General features: G+C 44.7%; 1 protein-coding gene across 1 annotated transcript in view; it reads right to left on the bottom strand.

The window, feature by feature from the left end:
• Nucleotides 1-12,388: 12,388 nt before the first annotated feature.
• Nucleotides 12,389-27,773, bottom strand: part of mapk8ip2 (mitogen-activated protein kinase 8 interacting protein 2) — a 104,206-nt gene continuing 88,821 nt past the window's right edge. Inside the window, exons 11-14 of the mRNA XM_068005303.1 lie at nucleotides 21,293-21,412; nucleotides 19,472-19,542; nucleotides 16,406-16,504; nucleotides 12,389-12,655 (exon numbers count right to left, since the gene is read on the bottom strand). Coding sequence (XP_067861404.1) covers nucleotides 12,583-12,655; nucleotides 16,406-16,504; nucleotides 19,472-19,542; nucleotides 21,293-21,412 — 363 coding nt within the window. The 3' untranslated portion in view covers nucleotides 12,389-12,582. The remainder of the gene's footprint in view (nucleotides 12,656-16,405; nucleotides 16,505-19,471; nucleotides 19,543-21,292; nucleotides 21,413-27,773) is intronic.

The raw sequence follows: 27,773 nt of genomic DNA, 5'->3' as shown, positions 1-27,773 counted from the left end.
GTCCCTTAGAGGATGAGACTGGGAAATTAACAGTGGGAAACATGGAGATGGCAAAAATGCTGAACAAATATTTTGTTTCAGTCTTTACGGTAGAGGACACTAAGAATATCCCAACACTGGACAAACAGGGGGCTCTAGTGGGGGAGGAGCTAAATACGATTAAAATCACTAAGGAATTGGTACTCAGTAAATTAATGGGACTCAAGGCGGATAAATCCCCTGGACCTGATGGCTTACATCCGAGGGTCTTGAGGGAAGTGGCAGTCGGGATTGTGGATGCTTTGGTAATAATTTTCCAAAATTCTCTGGACTCGGCAAAGGTCCCGGCAGATTGGAAAACTGCTAATGTAACACCCTTATTTAAAAAGGGTAGTAGGCAGAAGGCTGGAAATTATAGACCAGTTAGCCTAACATCTGTGGTGGGTAAAATTTTGGAGTCTATTATTAAGGAGACAGTAGCGGAACATTTGGATAAACATAATTTAATAGGACAAAGTCAGCATGGCTTTACGAAGGGGAAGTCATGTCTGACAAATTTGCTCGAGTTCTTTGAGGACATAACGTACAGGGTGGATAAAGGGGAACCAGTGGACGTAGTGTATTTAGACTTCCAGAAGGCATTCGACAAGGTGCCACATAAAAGATTATTGCTCAAGATAAAGAATCACTGGATTGGGGGTAATATTCTGGCATGGGTGGAGGATTGGTTATCTAACAGGAAGCAGAGAGTTGGGATAAATGGTTCATTCTCGGACTGGCAACCAGTAGCCAGTGGTGTTCCGCAGGGGTCGGTGCTGGGTCCCCAACTCTTTACAATCTATATTAACGATTTGGAGGAGGGGACCGAGTGTAACATATCAAAGTTTGCAGATGATACAAAGATGGGAGGGAAAGTGGAGAGTGAGGAGGACATAAAAAACCTACAGGGGGATATAGACAGGCTGGGTGAGTGGGCGGAGATTTGGCAGATGCAATACAATATTGGAAAATGTGAGGTTATGCACTTTGGCAGGAAAAATCAGAGAGCAAGTTATTATCTTAATGGCGAGAAACTGGAAAGTACTGCAGTACAAAGGGATCTGGGGGTCCTAGTGCAAGAAAATCAAAAAGTTAGTATGCAGGTGCAGCAGGTGATCAAGAAGGCCAACGGAATGTTGGCTTTTATTGCTAGGGGGATAGAATATAAAAACAGGGAGGTATTGCTGCAGTTATATAAGGTATTGGTGAGACCGCACCTGGAATACTGCATACAGTTTTGGTCTCCATACTTAAGAAAAGACATACTTGCTCTCGAGGCAGTACAAAGAAGGTTCACTCGGTTAATCCTGGGGATGAGGGGGCGGACATATGAGGAGAGGTTGAGTAGATTGGGACTCTACTCATTGGAGTTCAGAAGAATGAGAGGCGATCTTATTGAAACATATAAGATTGTGAAGGGCCTTGATCGGGTGGATGCAGTAAGGATGTTCCCAAGGATGGGTGAAACTAGAACTAGGGGGCATAATCTTAGAATAAGGGGCTGCTCTTTCAAAACTGAGATGAGGAGAAACTTCTTCACTCAGAGGGTAGTAGGTCTGTGGAATTTGCTGCCCCAGGAAGCTGTGGAAGCTACATCATTAAATAAATTTAAAACAGAAATCAACAGTTTCCTAGAAGTAAAGGGAATTAGGGGTTACAGGGAGCGGGCAGGAAATTGGACATGAATTTAGATTTGAGATTAGGATCAGATCAGCCATGATCTTATTGAATGGCGGAGCAGGCTCGAGGGGCCGATTGGCCCACTCCTGCTCCTATTTCTTATGTTCTTATGTTCTTAAATGTACAGGGTGCTGGTGAGACCACACCTGGAGTACTGCGTACAGTTCTGGTGCCCTTATTTAAGGAAGGACATACTTGCATTGGAGGCAGTTCAGAGAAGGTTCACTAGGTTGATTCCGGGTATGGAAGGGTTGTCTTATGAGGAAAGATTGAACAGGTTGGGTCTATACTCACTGGAGTTTCGAAGAATGAGAGGAGATCTTATTGAAACATATAAGGTTCTGAGGGGACTCGATAGGGTAGATGCTGAGAGGATGTTACCCCTCATGGGGGAATCTAAAACTAGGGGGCATAGTCTCAGAATAAGGGGTCGCCCGTTTAAGATGGAAATGAGGAGGAATTCCTTCTCCCAGAGGGTCGTGAATCTTTGAAATTTTTTATCCCAAAAAGCTGTGGAGGCTGAGTCATTGAATACATTCAAGGCTGAGTTAGACAAATTTTTGATCAGCAAGGGAGTCAAAGGATATGGGGAAAAGGCGGGAAAGTGGAGTTGAGGTAAAAATCAGATCAGCCATAATCTCATTAAATGGCGGAGCAGGCTCGAGGGGCCGAATGGTCACTCCTGTTCCTATCTCTTATGGTCTTATGGTCTTATGGAGTTCTCGGTGTCTGACATAAGCTTCCCTTTTTTGCCTTATCTTACCCTCTACGCTCCTTGTCATCCAGGGGGCTCTCGATTTTTCCATCCCACCCTTTTTCTTTGTGGGAACATGTTTACTCTGAACCCCTTGAATCTCCCCCTTAAATGCCTCCCACTGCTCTGACACCGATTTACCTTCAAGTAGCTGTTTCCAGTCCACTTTTGCTAAATCACTTCTCAACTTAGTAAAATTGGCCTTTCCCCAATTTATAACTTTTACTCCTGTTCTTTGTTCTTTTCCATAACTATGCTAAATCTAAGCAAATTATGATCTCTACCACCAAAATGCTCTCCCACTGATACCCCTTTCCATCTCCCCAGCTTCATTCCCTAAAACTAAATCCAGAACTGCCCCCTCTCTTGTTGGGTTTGCTCCGTACTGGCTAAAAAAGTTCGCCTGGATGCAATTTAAGAATTCTGGGCCCTCTATACCCTTCACACTGATTGATCGGTCATCACCCGATGTTCCTGCATCCATTTTCCAGTCGTGGGTCACTGGGTAGCTCTGAGGAGCAGGAACCCTTGGCTGATCCCCACCCCCTTCCCCTTGGTGCACAAACCAGCAAAAACTGGGGATGAAACCTGAGATTTTCCCTGGTCTGACTGGCTGAATTCCACACCAACCATTGCTGATCCCCACTGAGCCATCAAATGCTGCTATAGGAACATAGGAACATTGGAACAGGAGTAGGCCATTCATCCCCTCGTGCCTGCTCCGCCATTTGATAAGATCTGTGATCTAACTCCAGATACCCGTCTTTGGCCCATATCCCTTAATATCTTTGGTTGCCAAAAAGCTATCTATCTCACATTTAAATTTAGCAATTGAGCTAGTATCAATTGCCGTTTGCGAAAGAAAGTTCCAAACTTCTACCACCCTTTGTGTGTAGAAATGTTTTCTAATCTCGCTCCTGAAAGGTCTGGCTCTAATTTTAGACTGTGCCCCCTACTCCTAGAATCCCCAACCAGCAGAAATAGTTTCTCTCTATCCACCCTATCCGTTCCCCTTAATATCTTATAAACTTCGATCAGATCACCCCTTAACCTTCTAAACTCCAGAGAATACAACCCCAATTTGTGTAATCTGTCCTCATAACTTAACCCTTGAAGTCTGGGTATCATTCTAGTAAACCTACGCTGCACTCCCTCCAAGGCCAATATGTCCTTCCGAAGGTGCGGTGCCCAGAACTGCTCACAGTACTCCAGGTGCGGTCTAACCAGGGTTTTGTATAGCTGCAGCATAACTTCTGCCCCCTTGTACCCTAGTCCTCTAGATATAAAGGCCAGCATTCCATTAGCCTTCTTGATTATTTTCTGCACCTGTTCATGACACTTCAATGATCTATGTACCTGAACCCCGAAGTCCCTTTGGACATCCGCTGTTTTTAACTTTTTACCATTTAGAAAGTACCCTGTTCTATCCTTTTTTGATCCAAAGTGGATGACCTCACATTTGTCTACATTGAATTCCATTTGCCACAGTTTTGCCCATTCACCTAATCTATCAATATCGCTTTGTAATATTATGTTTCCATCTATTTCTATGGGTACGACATTTGTCTGAAGCTGACATCGAGCAGCCAGTCTGCTTCTTCGTCTCCTGCTGGACTGACCTTTCCATTTGGCTGAACTCCCAACCAATGTGAAGGGCTGTTGTCTCCTTGTGTTGATGCCATTTTCCCTTCCTATCTATTAAGTCGTTATTCCACAGACAGGGAAAATAAATCGATATCTGGAAGTTCAATAAGTATATTTTTAATCATACGATCAAAAACATGACAAGGCTTTGTGATGAGTTCCTCATTTTATACAAGTAGATGATGTTACCTTAATTTGTTACATATTGATGTGTTTAGTTATAGTGAATGGTTAGCATAATCCAAAATTACATACAGGTAAATGCAGCTAACATACAGGCAACCAATAGAATAACTAGCATAATCCAGGGGTTGATACCAACACTTGTCCAAGGAGCTGCTCTTCCGGGAAATATCAATCCAAAGGCTGCTGAACAAGTGGAGAAGAAATCAATCGCAGTGTGTTGTCCACTCGATGCTGCTTTGACATTTCAGTTCACTTTACAGCCCTCACGGCCAAAGCCTAGTGCTGCAACATTCCTGTAGTTTTAACCATGTTCCCACACAATAGTCAACCCCATGTATCTGAAAGTTACATTGGAGAATGCAGCTAAGCCAGAGTGTCTGAGAACCAGTAGGGTCTGGTGTGAACTACCTTTCACCTTTCAACCCACTTGAACCATGGGGTTAAAGACAAACTGAGAACCAGAAACTACACAACTGTCTGTATCCTGAGAATTTCTCCCAACCTCACACCTGTAGTTCCTGCGAGCCAGCAATCTGAAGATTCTGATATTCATTTGCTGGTATGTTTGCTCATTCACTAGTTATAGGAGCACACTGGCGATACTTTACCTGTTAGTAGGAGGGATGTCTCTTGTTAACACCGTAATCGGGTTGGCACGGGTCAGTGGGGAGTGCACCACACAGTAATACGTCCTGTGTATAGGGACGATGTCAATGTGTGTGAAGATTTCCTTTGTTTCGGGTTCTGGAGAATGTTCTTCCTGGACACATTTCTGATTTTGCTAGAAATATGGACACAGGAAATCTTAAAACCCATTCACACCATCTCTGCACAGAGGCACTCACGAGCGCAGTGAAACTCTGGACTCACCGGGTTAGTTTAACTGGAAGCTCCCAGTGTGCGAGTATTTCACTCCCTATGCCTCCATTAAACGGAGCAATGGGCAGGTAGAATAGATGGTTTGCATTCTCCAATTCCCAGGCAAGAATGACATTGGGTGGGGCACCAACTTCAGGAAGGGGTGAGGGTCACCCAGTCAGCACTTAGTCTTTTTCATATCAATTTCCCCTTCTCCCCCAGGTAGAACTCACTGTCTCTACCTGGGGTGTGGGATTCAAGGACATCCAGCACCCCCTGGTACCGCACCCAATGGCAGGTTTGTGTGTGTGACTCTGGATAGGTAGAGGTAGTGCCAGCATTCTGTTCAAGTCAAGAGCTGAGCACATTCCTGTTCTCGACCAACATCAATGCTCCAGAAGGAGCCACCAGGTAGTGAAAGTCACAGGGTATGCGTCTCCCCAACCTAGGTCACTGAGGTCAAGTGTAAGGAATCTTACAACACCAGGTTATCGTCCAACGATTTTATTTTAAAATCACAAGCTTTCGGAGATTATCCCCTTCTCCGAAAGCTTGTGATTTTAAAATAAAATCGTTGGACTATAACCTGGTGTTGTAAGATTCCTTACATTTGTCCACCCCAGTCCATCACCGGCATCTCCACACTGAGGTCAAGGTTAGTCCCTGCTGAGATCGGCTGACTCAACATAGGTTGGCGATCGAACCTGGCCTGTGTGGCTCGGTTATTCACCAGTTAAACCATGGCACCAGGGGCAGCATAGGACCAGAGTTAATTCCACTCAATCAACGGCTGGTACGAGGCGTGAGGAGGATCTGGGTGAGCCGGGTTCAACTGGTTCCTCTCATTCCCGGGAACTTAGGTTGTTCTTTTGTGTTGTCTCCACATTCCATCCCCCCCCCCAACACCCCACTATGGATTGCAGACCAACACACAACCCTTGTATAGCTCTCCGTCCAGTATCCAGGGAAAGTACCCTAAACTCTCCCATCGAAGCCCACCAGCCCACCCCTCCAGTACCCTAAACTCTCCCATCAAAGCCCACACCTCCAGTACCCCAACTCTCCCATCGAAGCCCACCCCTCCAGTACCCTAAACTCTCCCATCGAAGCCCATCTCTCCAGTCCTCTAACTCTCCCATCGAAGCCCACCCCTCCAGTACCCTAACTCTCCCATCGAAACCCACCCCTCCAGTACCCCAACTCTCCCATCGAAACCCACCCCTCCAGTACCCTAACTCTCCCATCGAAACCCACCCCTCTAGTACCCTAAACTCTCCCATCAAAGCCCACACCTCCAGTACCCCAACTCTCCCATCGAAGCCCACCCCTCCAGTACCCTAACTCTCCCATCGAAACCCACCCCTCTAGTACTCTAAACTCTCCCATCGATGCCCACCCCTCCAGTACCCCAACTCTCCCATCAAAGCCCACCCCTCCAGTACCCCAACTCTCCCATCGAAGCCCACCCCTCCAGTACCCTAACTCTCCCATCGAAACCCACCCCTCCAGTACCCCAACTCTCCCATCGATGCCCACCCCTCCAGTACCCCAACTCTCCCATCGAAGCCCACCCCTCCAGTACCCTAACTCTCCCATCGAAACCCACCCCTCCAGTACACCAACTCTCCCATCGAAACCCACCCCTCCAGTACCCTAAACTCTCCCATCGAAGCCCATCTCTCCAGTACTCTAAACTCTCCCATCGAAGCCCACCAGCCCACCCCTCCAGTACCCTAAACTCTCCCATCAAAGCCCACCCCTCCAGTACCCTAAACTCTCCCATCGAAGCCCACCCCTCCAGTACCCCAACTCTCCCATCGAAGCCCACCCCTCCAGTACCCTAAACTCTCCCATCGAAGCCCACCCCTCCAGTACCATAACTCTCCCATCGAAGCCCACCCCTCCAGTACCCTAACTCTCCCATCGAAGCCCACCCCTCCAGTACCCTAACTCTCCCATCGAAGCCCACCCCTCCAGTACCCTAACTCTCCCATCGAAGCCCACCCCTCCAGTACCCCAATTCTCCCATCGAAGCCCACCCCTCCAGTACCCTAACTCTCCCATCGAAGCCCACCCCTCCAGTACCCTAAACTCTCCCATCGAAGCCCACCCCTCCAGTACCCCAACTCTCCCATCGAAGCCCACCCTCCTGGTAAATTAACTCTCCTATAACGGTTATCTATTATCTTTTGAATAACCCCAGTGCCTTTGTCTCTTACTTTGCCTGATAGAGCAAGACATATTTGGAATGATCTATGTCTTGTTCTTTGTATATAAACGTTTCTGTTTGAAAATTGCTTTTCATTCATTTCCAGTTGTCTCCTTTGGCCCTTTTGGTCTGATTTACTCTGAAGTAATAGTCTGGGTATCCCATTTTAGTCTGGGTGTCCCTTATTTATCCCATTTAATATTGCTCATTGAGGTGCCCTCTTATGCCTTCTCTGCAGACTGTGGAGATTGAGCTCCCCTGACCTGCCGTCTTAGCTCACCACCCCTTACACATGGAATCATCCACGTTTGTCTAAAGGGGATTTTCCTGTTGGGTCAGACAGGGCCCAGTGCACTGGGGATCCAACACATTATCACAACCAGGAGCCACACCAGACCCACCTATGCCGCTCCCCTCCCTCTCCGCCCCCCCCACCCCCGCCTTGTTACTGGGAGGTAATGAGAGAAATTGGAGCCGTCACCCAAAGTCTCAATGGGGAAACGGGACTGGTGAATGGAGAGAATAGTTGGAAACAAACATGTCCACCTCACAGCCCATCAATTGGAACTTGAGGTTCTGTTGCAGGTAAACATGACCCTGCTGGTCCTGACATGCCCCTACATTATGTGGCCCTCTGCTCTGCCTTTACTTATGGTGAATGATTCTCGTTCCCTTTCGGAGGGCTCTGTGCTCCCTTATCGCAGCTCGGTCACTGTGGTACTATGAATCGTGGGTAAATGATGTTGTTGGGGACTCTAAACCCTGTGCGCATCATTACTTAAAGCCGAGGGGCCCAATTGTTTCTCTCACTGAGTCCCCTCTCCCTTCAGATATTCATGCTTCATTCATGCCCACAACCTCTTTTTCTAAGAAACAGGGTTCTGTCGCCCAGGACGGCAGAATTCAAACAACTGGGGAAATAATTGAGAGAAGTTCCAAGTGCTCTCCCCGCCCTCCGTCCCGTCGGGATCGAGCGCTCTCCCCGCCCTCCGTCCCGTCGGGATCGAGCGCTCTCCCCGCCCTCCGTCCCGTCGGGATCGAGCGCTCTCCCCGCCCTCCGTCCCGTCGGGATCGAGCGCTCTCCCCGCGCCCTCCGTCCCGTCGGGATCGAGCGCTCTCCCCGCGCCCTCCGTCCCGTCGGGATCGAGCGCTCTCCCCGCGCCCTCCGTCCCGTCGGGATCGAGTGCTCTCCCCGCCCTCCGTCCCGTCGGGATCGAGCGCTCTCCCCGCGCCCTCCGTCCCGTCGGGATCGAGCGCTCTCCCCGCCCTCCGTCCCGTCGGGATCGAGCGCTCTCCCCGCCCTCCGTCCCGTCGGGATCGAGCGCTCTCCCCGCCCTCCGTCCCGTCGGGATCGAGCGCTCTCCCCGCCCTCCGTCCCGTCGGGATCGAGCGCTCTCCCCGCCCTCCGTCCCGTCGGGATCGAGCGCCTCAAACAGCCGATTGATACGAAGATCACAGCGTTCCTGCAGCAATCAGGAGATGCCACAGAAATGTCTTTGACATTAAGCGGTGCAGCCTCGTGTCACCAGCGGAGGGGCATTATGGGGGCACTTGGGGTGATTGAGTCCCCACTGATAGAGTATTATTGGGCCAATCAGAGCTGCTTCTGGTGCATAGCAACTGATTATTGTTAAACAGAAGCAGCTCTGATTGGCCCAATGTGTCCACTTCTAGCAATCAACAACAACTTGCATTTATATAGCGCCTTAACATAGTAAAACGTCCCAAGGCGCTTCACAGGAGCGATTATCAAATAAAATTTGACACCGAACCACATAAGGAGATATTAGGACAGGTGACCAAAAGCTTGGTCAAAGAGGTAGGTTATAAGGAGCGTCTTAAAGGAGGAGAGAGAGGCGGAGAGGTTTAGGGAGAGAATTCCAGAGCTTAGGGCCGAGGCAGCTGAAGGCACGGCCGCCAATGGTGGAGCGATTAGAATCAGGGATGCTCAAGAGGCCAGAACTGGAGGAGCACAGAGATCTCGGAGGGTTGTAGGGCTGGAGGAGGTTACGGAGATAGGGAGGGGCGAGGCCATGGAGGGATTTGAAAACAAGGATGGAAATTTTAAAATCCAGGCGTTCCTGCACTGGGAGCCAATGTCGGTCAGCGAGCACAGGGGTGATGGGTGAACGGGACTTGGTGTGAGTTAGGATGCGGGCAGCAGAGTTTTGGATGAGCTCAAGTTTACGGAGGGTGGAAGCTGGGAGGCCGGGCAGGAGAGCATTGGAATAGTCGAGTCTGGAGGTAGCAAAGGCATGGATGAGGCTTTCAGCAGCAGATGAGCTGAGGCAGGGGCGGAGACGGGCAATGTTACGGAGGTGGAAGTAGGCGGTCTTGGTGATGGAGCGGATCTGTGGCCGGAAGCTCATCTCAGGGTCAAATAGGACACTAAGGTTGTGAACGGTCTGGTTCAGCCTCAGACAGTGACCAGGGAGAGGGATGGAGTCAGTGGCGAGGGAACGGAGATTTGAACATCCCGCACTGTGCTGAATTGGCCCCATAACGCCTCTCATCTGGCTCTGCGAGGCTGTGTTGGTGCCTCTCGTCCTTGGCCAGCTCGTCCTCCTTGCGCCTCCCCCCGACAACCTCTGCAACGCCCCCCCTAGTTTGGGAGCCTCTGATTTAAAGGGATAGATGACTACCTATTGGACACAGCCTGTTTTGCCGATGGGTTAGATTGTACCCATCGTGCTCTAACACAGCTGGTTCCTGCTCCCTTCTGATTATATTTCCTACAGAAACTGTTGCCACCTACAGGTAGCCTATGAGATGAGTGCTGGTATTTGTGTTAGTAATTCTGCCCTGTTAGGGCCTTTGTCCCTTCTCCGTCTAGTTACCAGCAGGTCATACACCCACTGCTGCATAACCTACAAATGCCCCTCGTAATTGGAGGTGCTGAAGGACAGCCTAGGGTGAGAGCTCCCATCTCACTGAGGGGGTGGGGTCCAGCCAATACTTAACATCCCTTCACCACAACTGAGGTTTGTCCCCACGCGCTAAGTGCTGTCTCAGCTCCTTACTGGCTCCGGGTTTAAATGAGGACAATGTAACAGGAACAGTTCCCACTAACTTTCATCCCCTTAATTCTTGTTAAAAAAAAATTCAGCCCAGTTGCTGTACACGAGTGAGCACAGAGTGTTGCAGCCAAGGAGATTAAGGAATGGCTAAAGATGGGATTCATGGCAGTTAGATAAAGCGAGAGCAGTGCATTAATGAAAAGTCCTCCCTGGTCTCTCACTGTGGGTATGCTGCACGTGTAAAGCTGACAGCCAGTCACTGCGCACTGAGGCACCAGTGTTTTGGACTCCTTGTCTCCCCTTGGCAGCGGGCGAGAAGCGAGCTTTAAATTGCAGATTTCATGCAGCTTTTTAAAAACCATGCACGTCGCAAGGAGCGTTCCCAGCCGGAGCACGCAAGGCGGAAGAGTTGGCGGGACTGTGAACTGGTGCGATTGGACCATGGGCAGTCCAGAACACTAGTGTCTTTCCTGACGGGAGAGGGACCCGAGGGGCAATTGAAGTTAACAGGGGAGCAGTCCTTTACAGTTTACCTGTAATGTCTGTGTGAAACGTCTAACTGTAAACACTTCCTCCCGCCCGAGAGAGAGAGAGAGAAACGCCATTTTGTGTTTCCATGCCCATGATGTCACTGACAGAGATGAGCAGGTTTGTGTTCTGGAGCAAGTCAGTCCATTTTAACTGGATGAGGGGGGTGATCAGAATGACTGGGGTGAAGCCTCGTCAGCTGCTCCCAGGAAAACACGTCAGTGCAACACATGCAGCAACGCAGTTTCCCAAAGACATGGTTCCCGCTACAACAAAAGAGCCGTTCTGAGGCGTGACTGACTCGATCCCACTGACAATCTCGGTGTCCCACCAAACAGGCTCTGTCTGCTGCACCAGTTAATATTTTTCAAAATTCTAACTGTGCTCTACATAAATGATGCTGGTATGATTCTCCCACCCCCCCCAAAACCCACCCCAGCCCCTCTTCTGATTGGTTAGGGGGCAGTGGTAACTTTTGGAATTTAGTAACGGGTTAGATTCAAGGTTGAAATAAGACAATGGCAGAAGTGGAGGTGGGTCGTTAAGGACGGAGCACATGCTGCATTCTCCAGTCTGTGCTGTTCCCAACAGCGACATCTCCCCTTGCTTTTCTATGTCTTAAACTGTATCTGTCCCCCCCCCCCCCGAACCCCGTCTATCCATCCAGGGTCAACCCCCACCTCGTCCAGGGTCAAACCACTTGTCCTGGGTCACTATTCTGAGGACAATTGTTAATCTAAGATCTTTTAAGGTGCAGAAAATAAATATTTTGAAGGGATGAGAATTTTAATTATTGATGGACGTGCTTTATTTATCGTTGAGAGGGGACCACTCCTCACTCTATTTACTGGCGATCCCCCCGGTGAGAGAGGGGACCACTCCTCACTCTATTTACTGGCGATCCCCCCGGTGAGAGAGGGGACCACTCCTCACTCTATTTACTGGCGATCCCCCCGGTGAGAGAGGGGACCACTCCTCACTCTATTTACTGGCGATCCCCCCGGTGAGAGAGGGGACCACTCCTCACTCTATTTACTGGCGATCCCCCCGGTGAGAGAGGGGACCACTCCTCACTCTATTTACTGGCGATCCCCCCGGTGAGAGAGGGGACCACTCCTCACTCTATTTACTGGCGATCCCCCCGGTGAGAGAGGGGACCACTGTCCGTCCGCACGGACATCTCCGCACCATTCAGCAGGGCTTTCCCTGAGGGGACTGATGGGGGGGGCACACACGAACACCTCATTAGAAGGTGCTTGGACACCGGGCATCGTGCCCCCAATTCCAGACACACCTGAAGTATAGAAGGTGAATTTATTCTACGTGCAGCTCTTGGGTGAAATCTCTCGTGATTTGTAATTTTCTATCTCTCTGTTTGTCCAAAAGCCTCTGAATTTGAACAGGTGGTTTAGAAACAACCTGTAACAGCAGCAAGAGGAGGGGATGGGGCCAGAGTTGGGTCTGGGATGGATATGTGCAGCAAACACAGGCTTGATATCAATGGGCTGTCAGAATCGATGCTAAAACCTCCCGGGGGGCCTCATGTATTGTATACCCTTACTAGGAATCTCTTGGTTTGATAGGAGTTAGTTTAATTTTTTTTATGTACAGGGGGCAGGGGTACAGCTCACAGCTGAGCCCAGGTCCAGAGAAACTATCATTGTATCCGCACGAGAACTGTCAAACCGCTACTCCAGGTAAATGTCTTCCGTTGGACAGGCGTATTCCAGGTGCTCCTGATAATATTCCTGAAAGGCTTGGCTGTAAAGCAGAAAGAGTGCGGTGTTATTATGGATGCTGTATGCTGTCTCATTGCTCCCCCCCCGCCCACCCCTGGAAGGTGCTGACTCTTACCGGGCTGCACGTTTTCACGGCCGCTGCTGGCCAATTGGCACTTCACCCAAATAACCTTTCTACACGTGTGGCGGTGAGTGTCGGCATGGGTGAGAGTTGAGCCTAGTCCTGTACCCACCCAACGCCTGAGCAAAGACCCACGCACGTTTCCAGCAGGGGGTCAGTGGACCGTGATTAGAAGCAAGGAGCCGGCTGATTTTATTCCACCTTCTTCTCCCGCACCCTAGGGTGCTGAGCCAAATTGTAGCACCACGAGTAGCACCTCAACGGTGACCGGCTAACTCAGACCAGATGGAATCAGGGACGCTCCTGTTCTGTATGGTGTCAGTGCCACACCCTCCGGTACCTGTGTTAACCGAGCCATTGTAAGCCAATTTCACTCCTCGACATTCCCTGGATCCCTCCGGTACGATGGAACTTCTAACACATTAAAGCACATGGGATTGGGGGGAATATACTGGCATGCATTGAGAATTGGTTAATAAACAGGAAACAGAGAGTAGGAATAAACGGGTCTTTTTCAGGGTGGCAGGCAGTGACTAGTGGGGTACCGCAGGGATCAGTGCTTGGGCCCCAGCTATTCACAATATATATCAATGATTTGGATGAGGGAACTAAATGTAATATTTCCAAGTTTGCTGACGACACAAAACGAGGTGGGAATGTGAGATGTGAGGAAGATGCAAAGAGGCTTCAAGGGGATATAGACAGGCTAAGTGAGTGGGCAAGAACATGGCAGATGGAATATAATGTGGAAAAATGTGAAGTTATCCACTTTGGTAGGAAAAACAGAAATGCAGAATATTTTTTAAATGGTGAGAGATTGGGAAATGTTGATGTTCAAAGGGACCTGGGTGTCCTTGTACATGAGTCTCTGAAAGCTAACATGCAGGTGCAGCAAGCAATTAGGAAGGCAAATGGTATGTTGGCCTTTATTACAAGAGGATTTGAGTATAGGAGCAAGGATGTCTTACTGCAGTTATATGGGGCCTTGGTGAGACCGCACCTGGAGTATTGTGTACAATTTTGGTCTCCTTACCTAAGAAAAGATATACTTGCCATAGAGGGAGTGCAACAAAGGTTCACCAGACTGATTCCTGGGATGGTGGGATTGTCGTATGAGGAGAGATTGAGTAGACTAGGCCTATATTCACTAGAGTTTAGAAGAATGAGAGGTGATCTCATTGAAACATACAAAATTCTTACAGGGCTCGACAGGGTAGATGCAGGGAGGATGTTTCCCCTGGCTGGGGAGTCCAGAACCAGGGGTCACAGTCTCAGAATAAAGGGTAGAAACATAGAAACTTAGAAAATAGGAGCAAGAGTAGGCCATTCGGCCCTTCGAGCCTGCTCCGCCATTCAAAATGATCATGGCTGATCGTCTAACTCAGTACCCTGTTCCCGCTTTTTCCCCATATCCCTTGATCCCTTTAGCATTAAAAAATATATCGATCTCCTTCTTGAACACATCTAATGACTTGGCCTCCACTGCCTTCTGTGGTAGAGAATTCCACAGGTTCACCACCCTCTTAGTAAAGAAATTTCTCCTCATCTCGGTTCTAAATGGCGTACCCCGTATCCTGAGACTGTGACCCCTGGTTCTGGACTCCCCAGCCATCGGGAACATCCTCCCTGCATCTAGTCTGTCTAGTCCTGTTAGAATTTTATATGTTTCGATGAGATCACCTCTCATTCTTCTAAACTCTAGTGAATATAGGCCTAGTCGACCCAATCTCTCCTCATACGTCAGTCCTGCCATCCCAGGAATCAGTCTGGTAAACCTCCGTTGCACTCCCTCCATGGCAAGGACATCCTTCCTCAGATAAGGAGACCAAAACTGCACACAATGCTCCAGATGTGGTCTCACCAAGGCCCTGTATAACTGCAGTAAGACATCCCTGCTCCTGTACTCAAATCCTCTTGCAATGAAGGCCAACATACCATTCGCAGACTAAAAGGTAGACCATTTAGGACTGAGATGAGGAGAAATGTCTTCACTCAGAGGGTGGGGAACCTGTGGAATTCTCTACCTCAGAGGGCTGTGGAGGCTCAGTGATTGAGTACATTCAAAACAGAGATCGATCGATTTCTAGATATTAAAGGCATCAAGGGATATGGGGATGGTGCAGGAAAATGGCGTTGAGGTAGAAGATCAGCCATGATCTTGTTGAATGGCGGAGCAGGCTCGAGGGGCCAGATGGCCCACTCCTGCTCCTATTTCTTCTTTTATATTATCTCAGTGTAAAATTTGAACATGGCTCCAGCAAGTTCTTACCCAAAACCATCTCCTTCACACGAACATGTGCCTGGCCTGCTCTCTGAGTTTATTTGGCTGTTTACCAGGGATTAAAGGGTTAAATTATGAGGACAGGCTGCATATTCATTCCCTTGAGTTTAGAGGGTTTGAGGGGTGATCGGAGGTGTTTAAAATGGTAAAGGGATTCGATAGGATAGATTTGGAGAAACTATTTCCTCTGGCGGCAGAGTCCAGAACAAGGGGGCATAATCTTAAAATTAGAGCTCGGCCAATTAGGAGTGAAATCAGGAAGCACTTCTTCACACACAGGGGAGTGGAAATCTGGAACTCAAAAGGCTGTGGATGCTGGGGATCAATTGAAACTTTCAAGACTGAGATCAATCGATTTTTGTTGGGTATCGAGGGGTACGGAGCAAAGGCGGGTAAATGGGGCTGAGGTACAGGACAGCCATGATATAACTGAAAGGTACAGCAGGTTTGAGGGGCTGAATGGCCTCCTCCTATTCCTATGTTTATCACTACAGGTGGCCATATGAGGTGTGGATTCCCCTTTGCTGCACCTGTAGGAAGCGCAGAGCCAGTCTTACTGAGGTGGGAACTCCTGCCCCATTTTGCTTTTTGTACATCCATTGGATGCCCCAGTGGAGTGGTACCTGGAGGCATCTGAAGCAAGGCCTGCGCCATGACCCCACGGGACAACAGGGTGTGCGGGGCCCAGGGAAGCCTGAAGACCCTTTGGGTGGGACCCTGCTTCTTCTCACGCTGCCAGTCAATCACCCGGAGGAACGTGGCTGTTAGTTCAGTGGACTTTCAATTGGACGATCACGGGACACCACTGGATGATCACGGGACACCACTGGATGATCACGGGACACCATTGGATGATCACGGGACACCACTGGATGATCGCGGGACACCACTGGATGATCGCGGGACACCATTGGATGATCACGGGACACCATTGGATGATCACGGGACACCACTGGATGATCGCGGGACACCATTGGACGATGGCGGGACACCATTGGATGATCACGGGACACCACTGGATGATCACGGGACACCACTGGATGATCGCGGGACACCATTGGATGATGGCGGGACACCACTGGATGATCACGGGACACCACTGGATGATCACGGGACACCATTGGACGATGGCGGGACACCACTGGATGATCGCGGGACACCACTGGATGATCACGGGACACCATTGGATGATGGCGGGACACCATTTCTGAGCGTTTGGATACCAGCAGACTCTCGCTGGGGTCCAGGAGACAGTCATAGGGTTTGGGAGGGGAAGGGATTGAGGGTGTTACAATGTAGTTTTAGAAGTCGGAGTGTTTTCTGCCTCGACCCTTCCCTTCCCCCCACCGCTGCCAGTGGTCGGCACCTACCCGATACACTCAGCGACACGGCGCATCGATCCCTCAGATACAAACACGTGGCAGGCAAAGCGGTTCACCACCGGGTGCTTGGTGATAAATCCAAAGTAGCTGAAAGAGACGTGACACAGTTAAAGGAGACACAATGCAGAGATCCTGTTAATGGGGCTCTGTTAGCAATCCTATTAAAGGGAAGACTCTACAGAGGTCCTGTTAAAGGAGATAAAACACAGGAGCCCCGATTTTAGCCTAACTTGCCCATTTTAAACCTTGTCCGATTTTACTCTCCATTGAGGTCAATGTTGCAATGGCGCGGGGGGGGGGGGTAAAGCTGCCGTCCCGCTGGGCCAGTCAGGCTGAAATCGGGGCTCGAGCTCCTATTAAAGGGGGAATACCACAGCAGTCCTGCTGAAGGGGACCCAGTGAGTTCCCCTGTGTCAGGGATGTAAAAGAGCGAGAGAACAAATAACCAAAACGAAGAAAATTGCAACCAGCGGTTATATTAAGAACAGGGACTTGCACAGTGAGACAGATAGAAAACACAGAACATTGTACAGACTCGGCCCAGGCTGACAGGCCGGGTTACAAGGGAGCCGGCAGCCTCAGTGGCTGAGTGTGGTATAACTACATGGACGTGGAGACGTCCTAACTGATGCTGCTAACGAATATGAGGCATTGGTGCCCAGGGAATCAGCAGTACCTGTAAAACACCCAGCTCAGGAATCTGAACCCTGGGCATGGCCAGGTCTGCGTCGATAATACTCCCCGAACAATCGAAGGCCGCAGAACGTGGAGAAGATAAACCATCTCAGCAGCTGAACTGTGAACCTGCTGCTAAAAACCACATCAGAAGAGAGCTGGAGCTGGCGATGATGGTGTGGAGCAGTTTGGTACAAGAGGAAACATTGAGCACGAGAATGATTCATAGAAATGGAGAAGTGTGAATCTAGGCTTCACTGGTTGTGAGAGAATGTTTGACACAGAGTGAAGATTAATGGACGTCCCTGCAAAACGTTTGAATTGATGGGAAAGAGGTGAAACCTTCTAGGAATCTACAGTAGGAAGAATGAGCAACAGGCAATGTTAGTTGCCAGCGGTGGCTCAGTGATAGAACTCTTACCTCTGACTCAGAGGGTTATAGATTCAAGCCCCACTCCAGGACTTAAACATATAATCTTAGCGAACATTTCATTGCAGTACGGAGGGAGTGTCGGAGGTGCTGTCTTTTGGATGAGACCTTAAACCGAGGCCCCGTTTTCCCTCTCATGGTGGACATAAAAGATCCCACAGCACTATTCGAAGGACAGCAGGGGAGATTTCCCAGTGCCCAGGTCAATATTTATCCCTCAACCAACATCAGTAAAAAAAGACAGATTATCTGGTCGTTCATCTCATTGCTCCATGTGGGAGCTTGCTGTCTGCAAATTGAATGCTGTGTTTCCTATATTACATAGAATTACATCGAATGTACAGCACAGAAACAGGCCATTCGGCCCAACAGGTCTATGCCGGTGTTTATGTTCCACACGAGCCTCCTCCCTCCCTACTTCATCTCACCCTATCCCCCTCTCCTTCTATTCCTCTCTCCCTCATGTGTTTATCCAGCTTCCCCTTAAATGCAACAGTCACTACATTTCAAAAGGACTTAACTGGCTATAATGCGCTTTGGGACACCCTGAGGTTGTGAAAGGTGCTATATAAATGCAAGTTCTTTCTTTCTGTAATAATGAGTGAATAAATGAATAAAGAACAGAGGAGGACTGCGACAAGGATTTTGTCCAATCTTATCAACCTATATACTCTGAATTAATTCTCAAACACACTGATCTTGAACCCAACTTTTAACTCATCCAAAGTTAAATTCATAAACAATCTGAGACACAATGATACAGGAGACACTTCCGAAGATAAATCAGCCAAGTTTGGAATATGGATTGAAAGTGAGTGATAAGGTGGTGAGGCCAGGAATCATCAGAAAGAGCGAGTTCCTGGAAACAGACCTGGGACTGAGTGAAATGGGAAGAAAGCAAATTGAAAACAGATGGATCACATGAACAGAGCAATTGCAAAAGACTGGCGATAAGACGGAGAATGGTTGTGTTGTGTGTCGTCTCCAATGATGATCAGGTGTGAAAACTGGACTCTGAGTCCCAAGAGAGACAGAGAGAGAGACAGAGATAGAGAGAGAGAGAGAGAGACAGAGAGAGAGAGGGGGAGAGAGACAGAGAGAGAGAGGGGGAGAGAGACAGAGAGAGAGAGAGGGGGAGAGAGACAGAAGCAGAGACAGAGAGAGAGACAGAGAGAGAGAGAGGGGAGAGAGACAGAGAGAGAGAGACAGAGAGAGAGACACACAGAGAGAGGGGGAGAGAGACAGAGAGAGAGAGACAGAGAGAGAGATAGAGACAGAGAGAGAGACAGAGAGAGATAGAGACAGAGAGAGAGAGGGGGAGAGAGACAGAGAGAGAGAGACAGAGAGAGAGAGTCACAGAGAGAGAGAGGGGGAGAGAGACTGAGAGAGAGAGAGAGAGAGTCACAGAGAGAGAGAGGGGGAGAGAGCAGAGACAGAGAGAGATAGAGAGAGAGAGAGAGAGAGAGAGTGGACTGCAGGTGGTTGACTTCAGGTCTACAGACAGGCTGAGACTATTGAATAGGAAGAGTGACCAATCAGAGGTCCTTCAGCTGGTCCGGGGAAAGATATGTCACAAGACCATTAATGGTTTGAGGTCACGGAGAACGTTAGAATTGTCACTATCTAGAAAATGTAACTATTATAAATAATAAAGTTGCTTGCAGTAATATAGCACCTTATAAACTATCAACATATTCAATTACTTTTTTTTCAAGTGCACTGATTGTTACGTAGGGAGACACAGCAGCCGTTCTGCAGCTGCTCTGGAGTTCTGGAGTTCTGGAGTTGGCCGAGAATCCACAAGCTTCTGACTCAGGTGAGGCTATTCACTGAACCACGGTGATGGCAATAAATCAAGAGGCAGAGAAAGATAAGAGATCATAGCCCAATGGTATGATGGGACAGGCAGGTGTGACGTCAGCAGTTAATGGATGATATTTCACACTTACCAGCTGTTTTTAGGGTGACAGCCACAGAATGAGATGTTCTTCATCTGGAAAAAATGGCTGCATCTTTCACTCTGGGAGAGAAAAACAAGAGATCAGAAGTCTGCACAGGTAGAATAGTTGTAAACAATTTTACAACACCAAGTTACAGTCCAACAATTTTATTTTTAATCCCACAAGCTTTCGGGGGCTTCCCCCTTCCTCAGGTGGTGTGGTTTTTTTCCACACCACCTGAGGAAGGGGGAAGCCTCCGAAAGCTTGTGGGATTAAAAATAAAATTGTTGGACTATAACTTGGTGTTGTAAAATTGTTTACAATTGTCAACCCCAGTCCATCACCGGCATCTCCACATCACAGGTAGAATAGGGCAACTCTCCCACTGCCGCGCCCGGCCGATCTCCTCACTAGTATCCTCCCACCTGGAAACATTCAACCAACTTCTACTGTTAAACCAAAGGATGAGTTGGCAGCTCACGGCGTGCAATGGGGCAAAAAGGAGCATGTGTCTCACACTTGGTATTGGGGGCCCATTGAGATTTTGCCCTTGTTGCACTAGAAGTCGGGGTGGGGGGAGAAATATCCTGCATTTATCACAAAGTTGCTGTTTTCAATCATTCACTCACTCGTTAGGCAGTGGCTGAATGATATGATGAACGAGGCAGACGTACATTAGGGTCATTCCCAGCTCCAGGAGGTCGACAAAATTCTCCCTCTCTCATTTCAATTTCTCCTGCCCTGAAGACGCTGACTCTCGCTGGGGTTCAGTGTCCCTCTAGTAACTCACCCAACTGGCCAATCTAAATGTGTGAACCTAGTTAATGAGTGTCTGCAGGCGATTTTAGCATGGACCGTTTACAGCCAAACCCAATTGGAACACTCCCAGGGAAGGTACAGCACAGGTTAGATACAGAGTAAAGCTCCCTCTACACTGTCCAGTCAAACACTCTCAGGGCAGGTACAGCACGGGTTAGATACAGAGTAAAGCTCCCTCTACACTGTCCCATCAAACACTCCCAGGGCAGGTACAGCACGGGTTAGATACAGAGTAAAGCTCCCTCCACGCTGTCCCATCAATCACTCCCAGGGCAGGTACAGGGTTAGATACAGAGTAAAGCTCCCTCTACACTGTCCCATCAAACACTCCCAGGGCAGGTACAGCACGGGTTAGATACAGAGTAAAGCTCCCTCCACGCTGTCCCATCAATCACTCCCAGGGCAGGTACAGGGTCAGATACAGAGTAAAGCTCCCTCCACGCTGTCCCATCAATCACTCCCAGGGCAGGTACAGGGTTAGATACAGAGTAAAGCTCCCTCTACACTGTCCCATCAAACACTCCCAGGGCAGGTACAGCACAGGTTAGATACAGAGTAAAGCTCCCTCTACACTATCCCATCAAACACTTCCAGAGCAGGTACAATAGACCCACCCATAGACAGAAGACAGATATGTCCATAGTAGCCAGACCCATCCATAGGCATTAGACAGGCCCGTCTGTAGACTGAAGACAGATGTGTCCATAGACAGTAGCCAGACCCACCTATAGACAATAGCCAGACACACCCGTAGACAGGAATCAGACCCACCAACAGACATCAGCCAGACCCACCCATAGACAGTAGACAGGCCCGTCTGTAGACAGAAGACAGGTGTGTCCATAGATGGAAGACAGGCCCGCCCATGGACTGAAGACGGACCCACCCATCGACTGAGGTCAGACGTGCCCTTAGACGGTGGACAGACTGGTTCATCAATAGATAAATGATAGATAAATGGATGGATCGACAGACAGGTGGACCAATATAAGATTTCACACGTGTTCCTACCTTGTCCTCTGGTCCATACTCGTTCAAACTCATGGCCAGTTTAACCCCTTGAATGCTGACCTCCAAATCGCAACTTGCTGGTGGGCGCAGGTGAACAGTTAACTTTCTAGTGGTAGCAATCTGCAAGAGGGCGACATTGAAATTAATATTAAACCCGGGAATTAGTCTATAATATTAAACCCTGGTATTAAACTATAATATTAACCCGGGAATTAGCCTACAATATTAAACCCGGGAATTAGTCTATAATATTAAACCCGGGTATTAGTCTATAATATTAAACCCGGGAATTAGTCTATAATATTAAACCCAGGAATTAGTCTATAATATTAAACCCGGGTATTAGTCTATAATATTAAACCCGGGAATTAGTCTATAATATTAAACCCGGGAATTAGTCTATAATATTAAACCCCGGTATTAGTCTATAATATTAAACCCGGGAATTAGTCTATAATATTAAACCCGGGTATTAGTCTATAATATTAAACCCGGGTATTAGTCTATAATATTAAACCCGGGAATTAGTCTATAATATTAAACCCGGGTATTAGTCTATAATATTAAACCCGGGAATTAGTCTATAATATTAAACCCCGGTATTAGTCTCTAATATTAATCCTGGGTATTAGTCTATAATATTAAACCCGGGAATTAGTCTATAATATTAAACCCCGGTATTAGTCTATAATATTAATCCTGGGTAACAGTCTATAATATTAAACCCGGGAATTAGTCTATAATATTAAAGCCCGGTATTAGTCTATAATATTAATCCCGGGTATTAGTCTATAATATTAAACCCGGGAATTAGTCTATAATATTAAACCCCGGTATTAGTCTATAATATTAATCCCGGGTAACAGTCTATAATATTAAACCCGGGAATTAGTCTATAATATTAAAGCCCGGTATTAGTCTATAATATTAAACCCAGGTATTAGTCTATAATATTAATCCCGGGTATTAGTCTATAATATTAATCCCGGGTATTAGTCTATAATATTAATCCCGGATAATAGTCTATAATATTAAACCCGGCTAATAGTCTATAATATTAATCCCCGGTATTAGTCTATAATATTAAACCCCGGTATTAGTCTATAATATTAATCCCGGGTATTAGTCTATAATATTAAACCCGGGTAATAGTCTATAATATTAATCCCCGGTATTAGTCTATAATATTAAACCCCGGTATTAGTCTATAATATTAAACCCGGGAATTAGTCTATAATATTAAACCCCGGTATTAGTCTATAATATTAATCCCGGGTAACAGTCTATAATATTAATCCCCGGTATTAGTCTATAATATTAAACCCGGGAATTAGTCTATAATATTAAACCCGGGTATTAGTCTATAATATTAAACCCCGGTATTAGTCTATAATATTAAACCCCGGTATTAGTCTATAATATTAAACCCGGGAATTAGTCTATAATATTAAACCCCGGTATTAGTCTATAATATTAATCCCGGGTATTAGTCTATAATATTAAACCCGGGAATTAGTCTCTAATATTAATCCCGGGTATTAGTCTATAATATTAAACCCGGGAATTAGTCTATAATATTAAACCCCGGTATTAGTCTATAATATTAATCCCGGGTATTAGTCTATAATATTAAACCCGGGTAATAGTCTATAATATTAAACCCGGGAATTAGTCTATAATATTAAACCCCGGTATTAGTCTATAATATTAAACCCGGGAATTAGTCTATAATATTAAACCCCGGTATTAGTCTATAATATTAATCCCCGGTATTAGTCTATAATATTAAACCCGTGTATTAGTCTATAATATTAAACCCGGGTAATAGTCTATAATATTAAACCCGGGAATTAGTCTATAATATTAATCCCCGGTATTAGTCTATAATATTAAACCCGGGTATTAGTCTATAATATTAAACCCGGGAATTAGTCTATAATATTAATCCCCGGTATTAGTCTATAATATTAAACCCAGGTATTAGTCTATAATATTAAACCCGGGTATTAGTCTATAATATTAAACCCCGGTATTAGTCTATAATATTAATCCCGGGTATTAGTCTATAATATTAATCCTGGGTATTAGTCTATAATATTAAACCCGGGAATTAGTCCATAATATTAAACCCCGGTATTAGTCTATAATATTAATCCCGGGTATTAGTCTATAATATTAATCCTGGGTATTAGTCTATAATATTAAACCCGGGAATTAGTCTATAATATTAAACCCCGGTATTAGTCTATAATATTAATCCCGGGTAACAGTCTATAATATTAAACCCCGGTATTAGTCTATAATATTAAACCCCGGTATTAGTCTATAATATTAATCCCGGGTATTAGTCTATAATATTAATCCTGGGTATTAGTCTATAATATTAAACCCGGGAATTAGTCTATAATATTAATCCCGGGAATTAGTCTATAATATTAAACCCGGGTAACAGTCTATAATATTAAACCCGGGAATTAGTCTATAATATTAATCCCCGGTATTAGTCTATAATATTAAACCCAGGTATTAGTCTATAATATTAAACCCGGGAATTAGTCTATAATATTAATCCCAGGTATTAGTCTATAATATTAATCCCGGGTAACAGTCTATAATATTAAACCCGGGAATTAGTCTATAATATTAATCCCCGGTATTAGTCTATAATATTAAACCCAGGTATTAGTCTATAATATTAAACCCAGGTATTAGTCTATAATATTAATCCCGGGTATTAGTCTATAATATTAAACCCGGCTAATAGTCTATAATATTAATCCCCAGTATTAGTCTATAATATTAAACCCAGGTATTAGTCTATAATATTAATCCCCGGTATTAGTCTATAATATTAAACCCCGGTATTAGTCTATAATATTAAACCCAGGTATTAGTCTATAATATTAAACCCGTGTATTAGTCTATAATATTAATCCCGGATAATAGTCTATAATATTAAACCCGGCTAATAGTCTATAATATTAATCCCCAGTATTAGTCTATAATATTAAACCCAGGTATTAGTCTATAATATTAATCCCGGGTATTAGTCTATAATATTAAACCCGGGTAATAGTCTATAATATTAATCCCCGGTATTAGTCTATAATATTAAACCCGTGTATTAGTCTATAATATTAAACCCGGGTATTAGTCTATAATATTAAACCCGTGTATTAGTCTATAATATTAAACCCGGGTATTAGTCTATAATATTAAACCCCGGTATTAGTCTATAATATTAATCCTGGGTATTAGTCTATAATATTAAACCCGGGAATTAGTCTATAATATTAAACCCGGGAATTAGTCTATAATATTAAACCCCGGTATTAGTCTATAATATTAATCCCGGATAATAGTCTATAATATTAAACCCGGCTAATAGTCTATAATATTAATCCCCGGTATTAGTCTATAATATTAAACCCGGGAATTAGTCTATAATATTAAAGCCCGGTATTAGTCTATAATATTAATCCCGGATAATAGTCTATAATATTAAACCCGGCTAATAGTCTATAATATTAATCCCCGGTATTAGTCTATAATATTAAACCCAGGTATTAGTCTATAATATTAATCCCGGGTATTAGTCTATAATATTAAACCCGGGTAATAGTCTATAATATTAATCCCCGGTATTAGTCTATAATATTAAACCCGGGTATTAGTCTATAATATTAAACCCGGGTATTAGTCTATAATATTAAACCCGGGAATTAGTCTATAATATTAAACCCGGGTATTAGTCTATAATATTAATCCTGGGTATTAGTCTATAATATTAAACCCGGGAATTAGTCTATAATATTAAACCCGGGTATTAGTCTATAATATTAATCCTGGGTATTAGTCTATAATATTAAACCCGGGTATTAGTCTATAATATTAATCCTGGGTATTAGTCTATAATATTAAACCCGGGTATTAGTCTATAATATTAATCCTGGGTATTAGTCTATAATATTAAACCCGGGTATTAGTCTATAATATTAAACCCGGGAATTAGTCTATAATATTAAACCCGGGTATTAGTCTATAATATTAATCCTGGGTATTAGTCTATAATATTAAACCCGGGTATTAGTCTATAATATTAAACCCGGGTAATAGTCTATAATATTAATCCCCGGTATTAGTCTATAATATTAAACCCGGGTATTAGTCTATAATATTAAACCCGGGTATTAGTCTATAATATTAAACCCGGGAATTAGTCTATAATATTAAACCCGGGTATTAGTCTATAATATTAATCCTGGGTATTAGTCTATAATATTAAACCCGGGAATTAGTCTATAATATTAAACCCGGGTATTAGTCTATAATATTAATCCTGGGTATTAGTCTATAATATTAAACCTGGGTATTAGTCTATAATATTAAACCCGGGAATTAGTCTATAATATTAAACCCGGGAATTAGTCTATAATATTAAACCCGGGTATTAGTCTATAATATTAAACCCGGGTATTAGTCTATAATATTAAACCCGGGAATTAGTCTATAATATTAAACCCGGGTAATAGTCTATAATATTAATCCCCGGTATTAGTCTATAATATTAAACCCCGGTATTAGTCTATAATATTAAACCCGGGTATTAGTCTATAATATTAAACCCGGGTATTAGTCTATAATATTAAACCCGGGTATTAGTCTATAATATTAAACCCGGGTATTAGTCTATAATATTAAACCCGGGTATTAGTCTATAATATTAAACCCGGGAATTAGTCTATAATATTAAACCCGGGAATTAGTCTATAATATTAAACCCGGGTATTAGTCTATAATATTAAACCCGGGAATTAGTCTATAATATTAAACCCGGGTAATAGTCTATAATATTAATCCCCGGTATTAGTCTATAATATTAAACCCCGGTATTAGTCTATAATATTAAACCCGGGTATTAGTCTATAATATTAAACCCGGGTATTAGTCTATAATATTAAACCCGGGAATTAGTCTATAATATTAATCCCCGGTATTAGTCTATAATATTAAACCCAGGTATTAGTCTATAATATTAATCCCGGGTAACAGTCTATAATATTAAACCCCGGTATTAGTCTATAATATTAAACCCGGGAATTAGTCTATAATATTAATCCCCGGTATTAGTCTATAATATTAAACCCAGGTATTAGTCTATAATATTAAACCCGGGAATTAGTCTATAATATTAATCCCGGGTATTAGTCTATAATATTAATCCCGGATAATAGTCTATAATATTAAACCCGGGTAATAGTCTATAATATTAATCCCCGGTATTAGTCAATAATATTAAACCCAGGTATTAGTCTATAATATTAAACCCCGGTATTAGTCTATAATATTAATCCCGGGTATTAGTCTATAATATTAAACCCGGGTAATAGTCTATAATATTAATCCCCGGTATTAGTCTATAATATTAAACCCAGGCATTAGTCTATAATATTAAACCCCCTGTATTAGTCTATAATATTAATCCCGGGTATTAGTCTATAATATTAATCCCGTGTATTAGTCTATAATATTAAACCCAGGCATTAGTCTATAATATTAAACCCCCTGTATTAGTCTATAATATTAAACCCAGGTATTAGTCTATAATATTAATCCCGTGTATTAGTCTATAATATTAATCCCGGGTATTAGTCTATAATATTAATCCCCGGTATTAGTCTATAATATTAAACCCAGGTATTAGTCTATAATATTAAACCCCGGTGTTAGTCTATAATATTAATCCCCGGTATTAGTCTATAATATTAAACACGGGAATTAGTCTATAATATTAATCCCGGGAATTAGTCTATAATATTAATCCCGGGTATTAGTCTATAATATTAATCCCGGGTATTAGTCTATAATATTAATCCCAGGTAATAGTCTATAATATTAATCCCGGGTATTAGTCTATAATATTAAACCCGGGTATTAGTCTATAATATTAAACCCGGGAATTAGTCTATAATATTAATCCCGGGAATTAGTCTATAATATTAATCCCAGGTAATAGTCTATAATATTAATCCCGGGAATTAGTCTATAATATTAAACCCGGGTATTAGTCTATAATATTAAACCCGGGAATTAGTCTATAATATTAATCCCGGGTATTAGTCTATAATATTAATCCCGGGAATTAGTCTATAATATTAAACCCGGGAATTAGTCTATAATATTAAACCCGGGTATTAGTCTATAATATTAATCCCGGGAATTAGTCTATAATATTAATCCCGGGAATTAGTCTATAATATTAATCCCGGGTATTAGTCTATAATATTAATCCCGGGAATTAGTCTATAATATTAAACCCGGGAATTAGTCTATAATATTAAACCCGGGTATTAGTCTATAATATTAATCCCGGGAATTAGTCTATAATATTAATCCCGGGAATTAGTCTATAATATTAATCCCGGGTATTAGTCTATAATATTAATCCCGGGAATTAGTCTATAATATTAAACCCGGGAAT

This window comes from Heptranchias perlo, chromosome 24 (genome assembly GCF_035084215.1).
Source record: "Heptranchias perlo isolate sHepPer1 chromosome 24, sHepPer1.hap1, whole genome shotgun sequence".
Taxonomy (NCBI): Eukaryota; Metazoa; Chordata; class Chondrichthyes; order Hexanchiformes; family Hexanchidae; genus Heptranchias; species Heptranchias perlo.
This window is presented reverse-complemented; position numbering and strand designations above follow the sequence as displayed.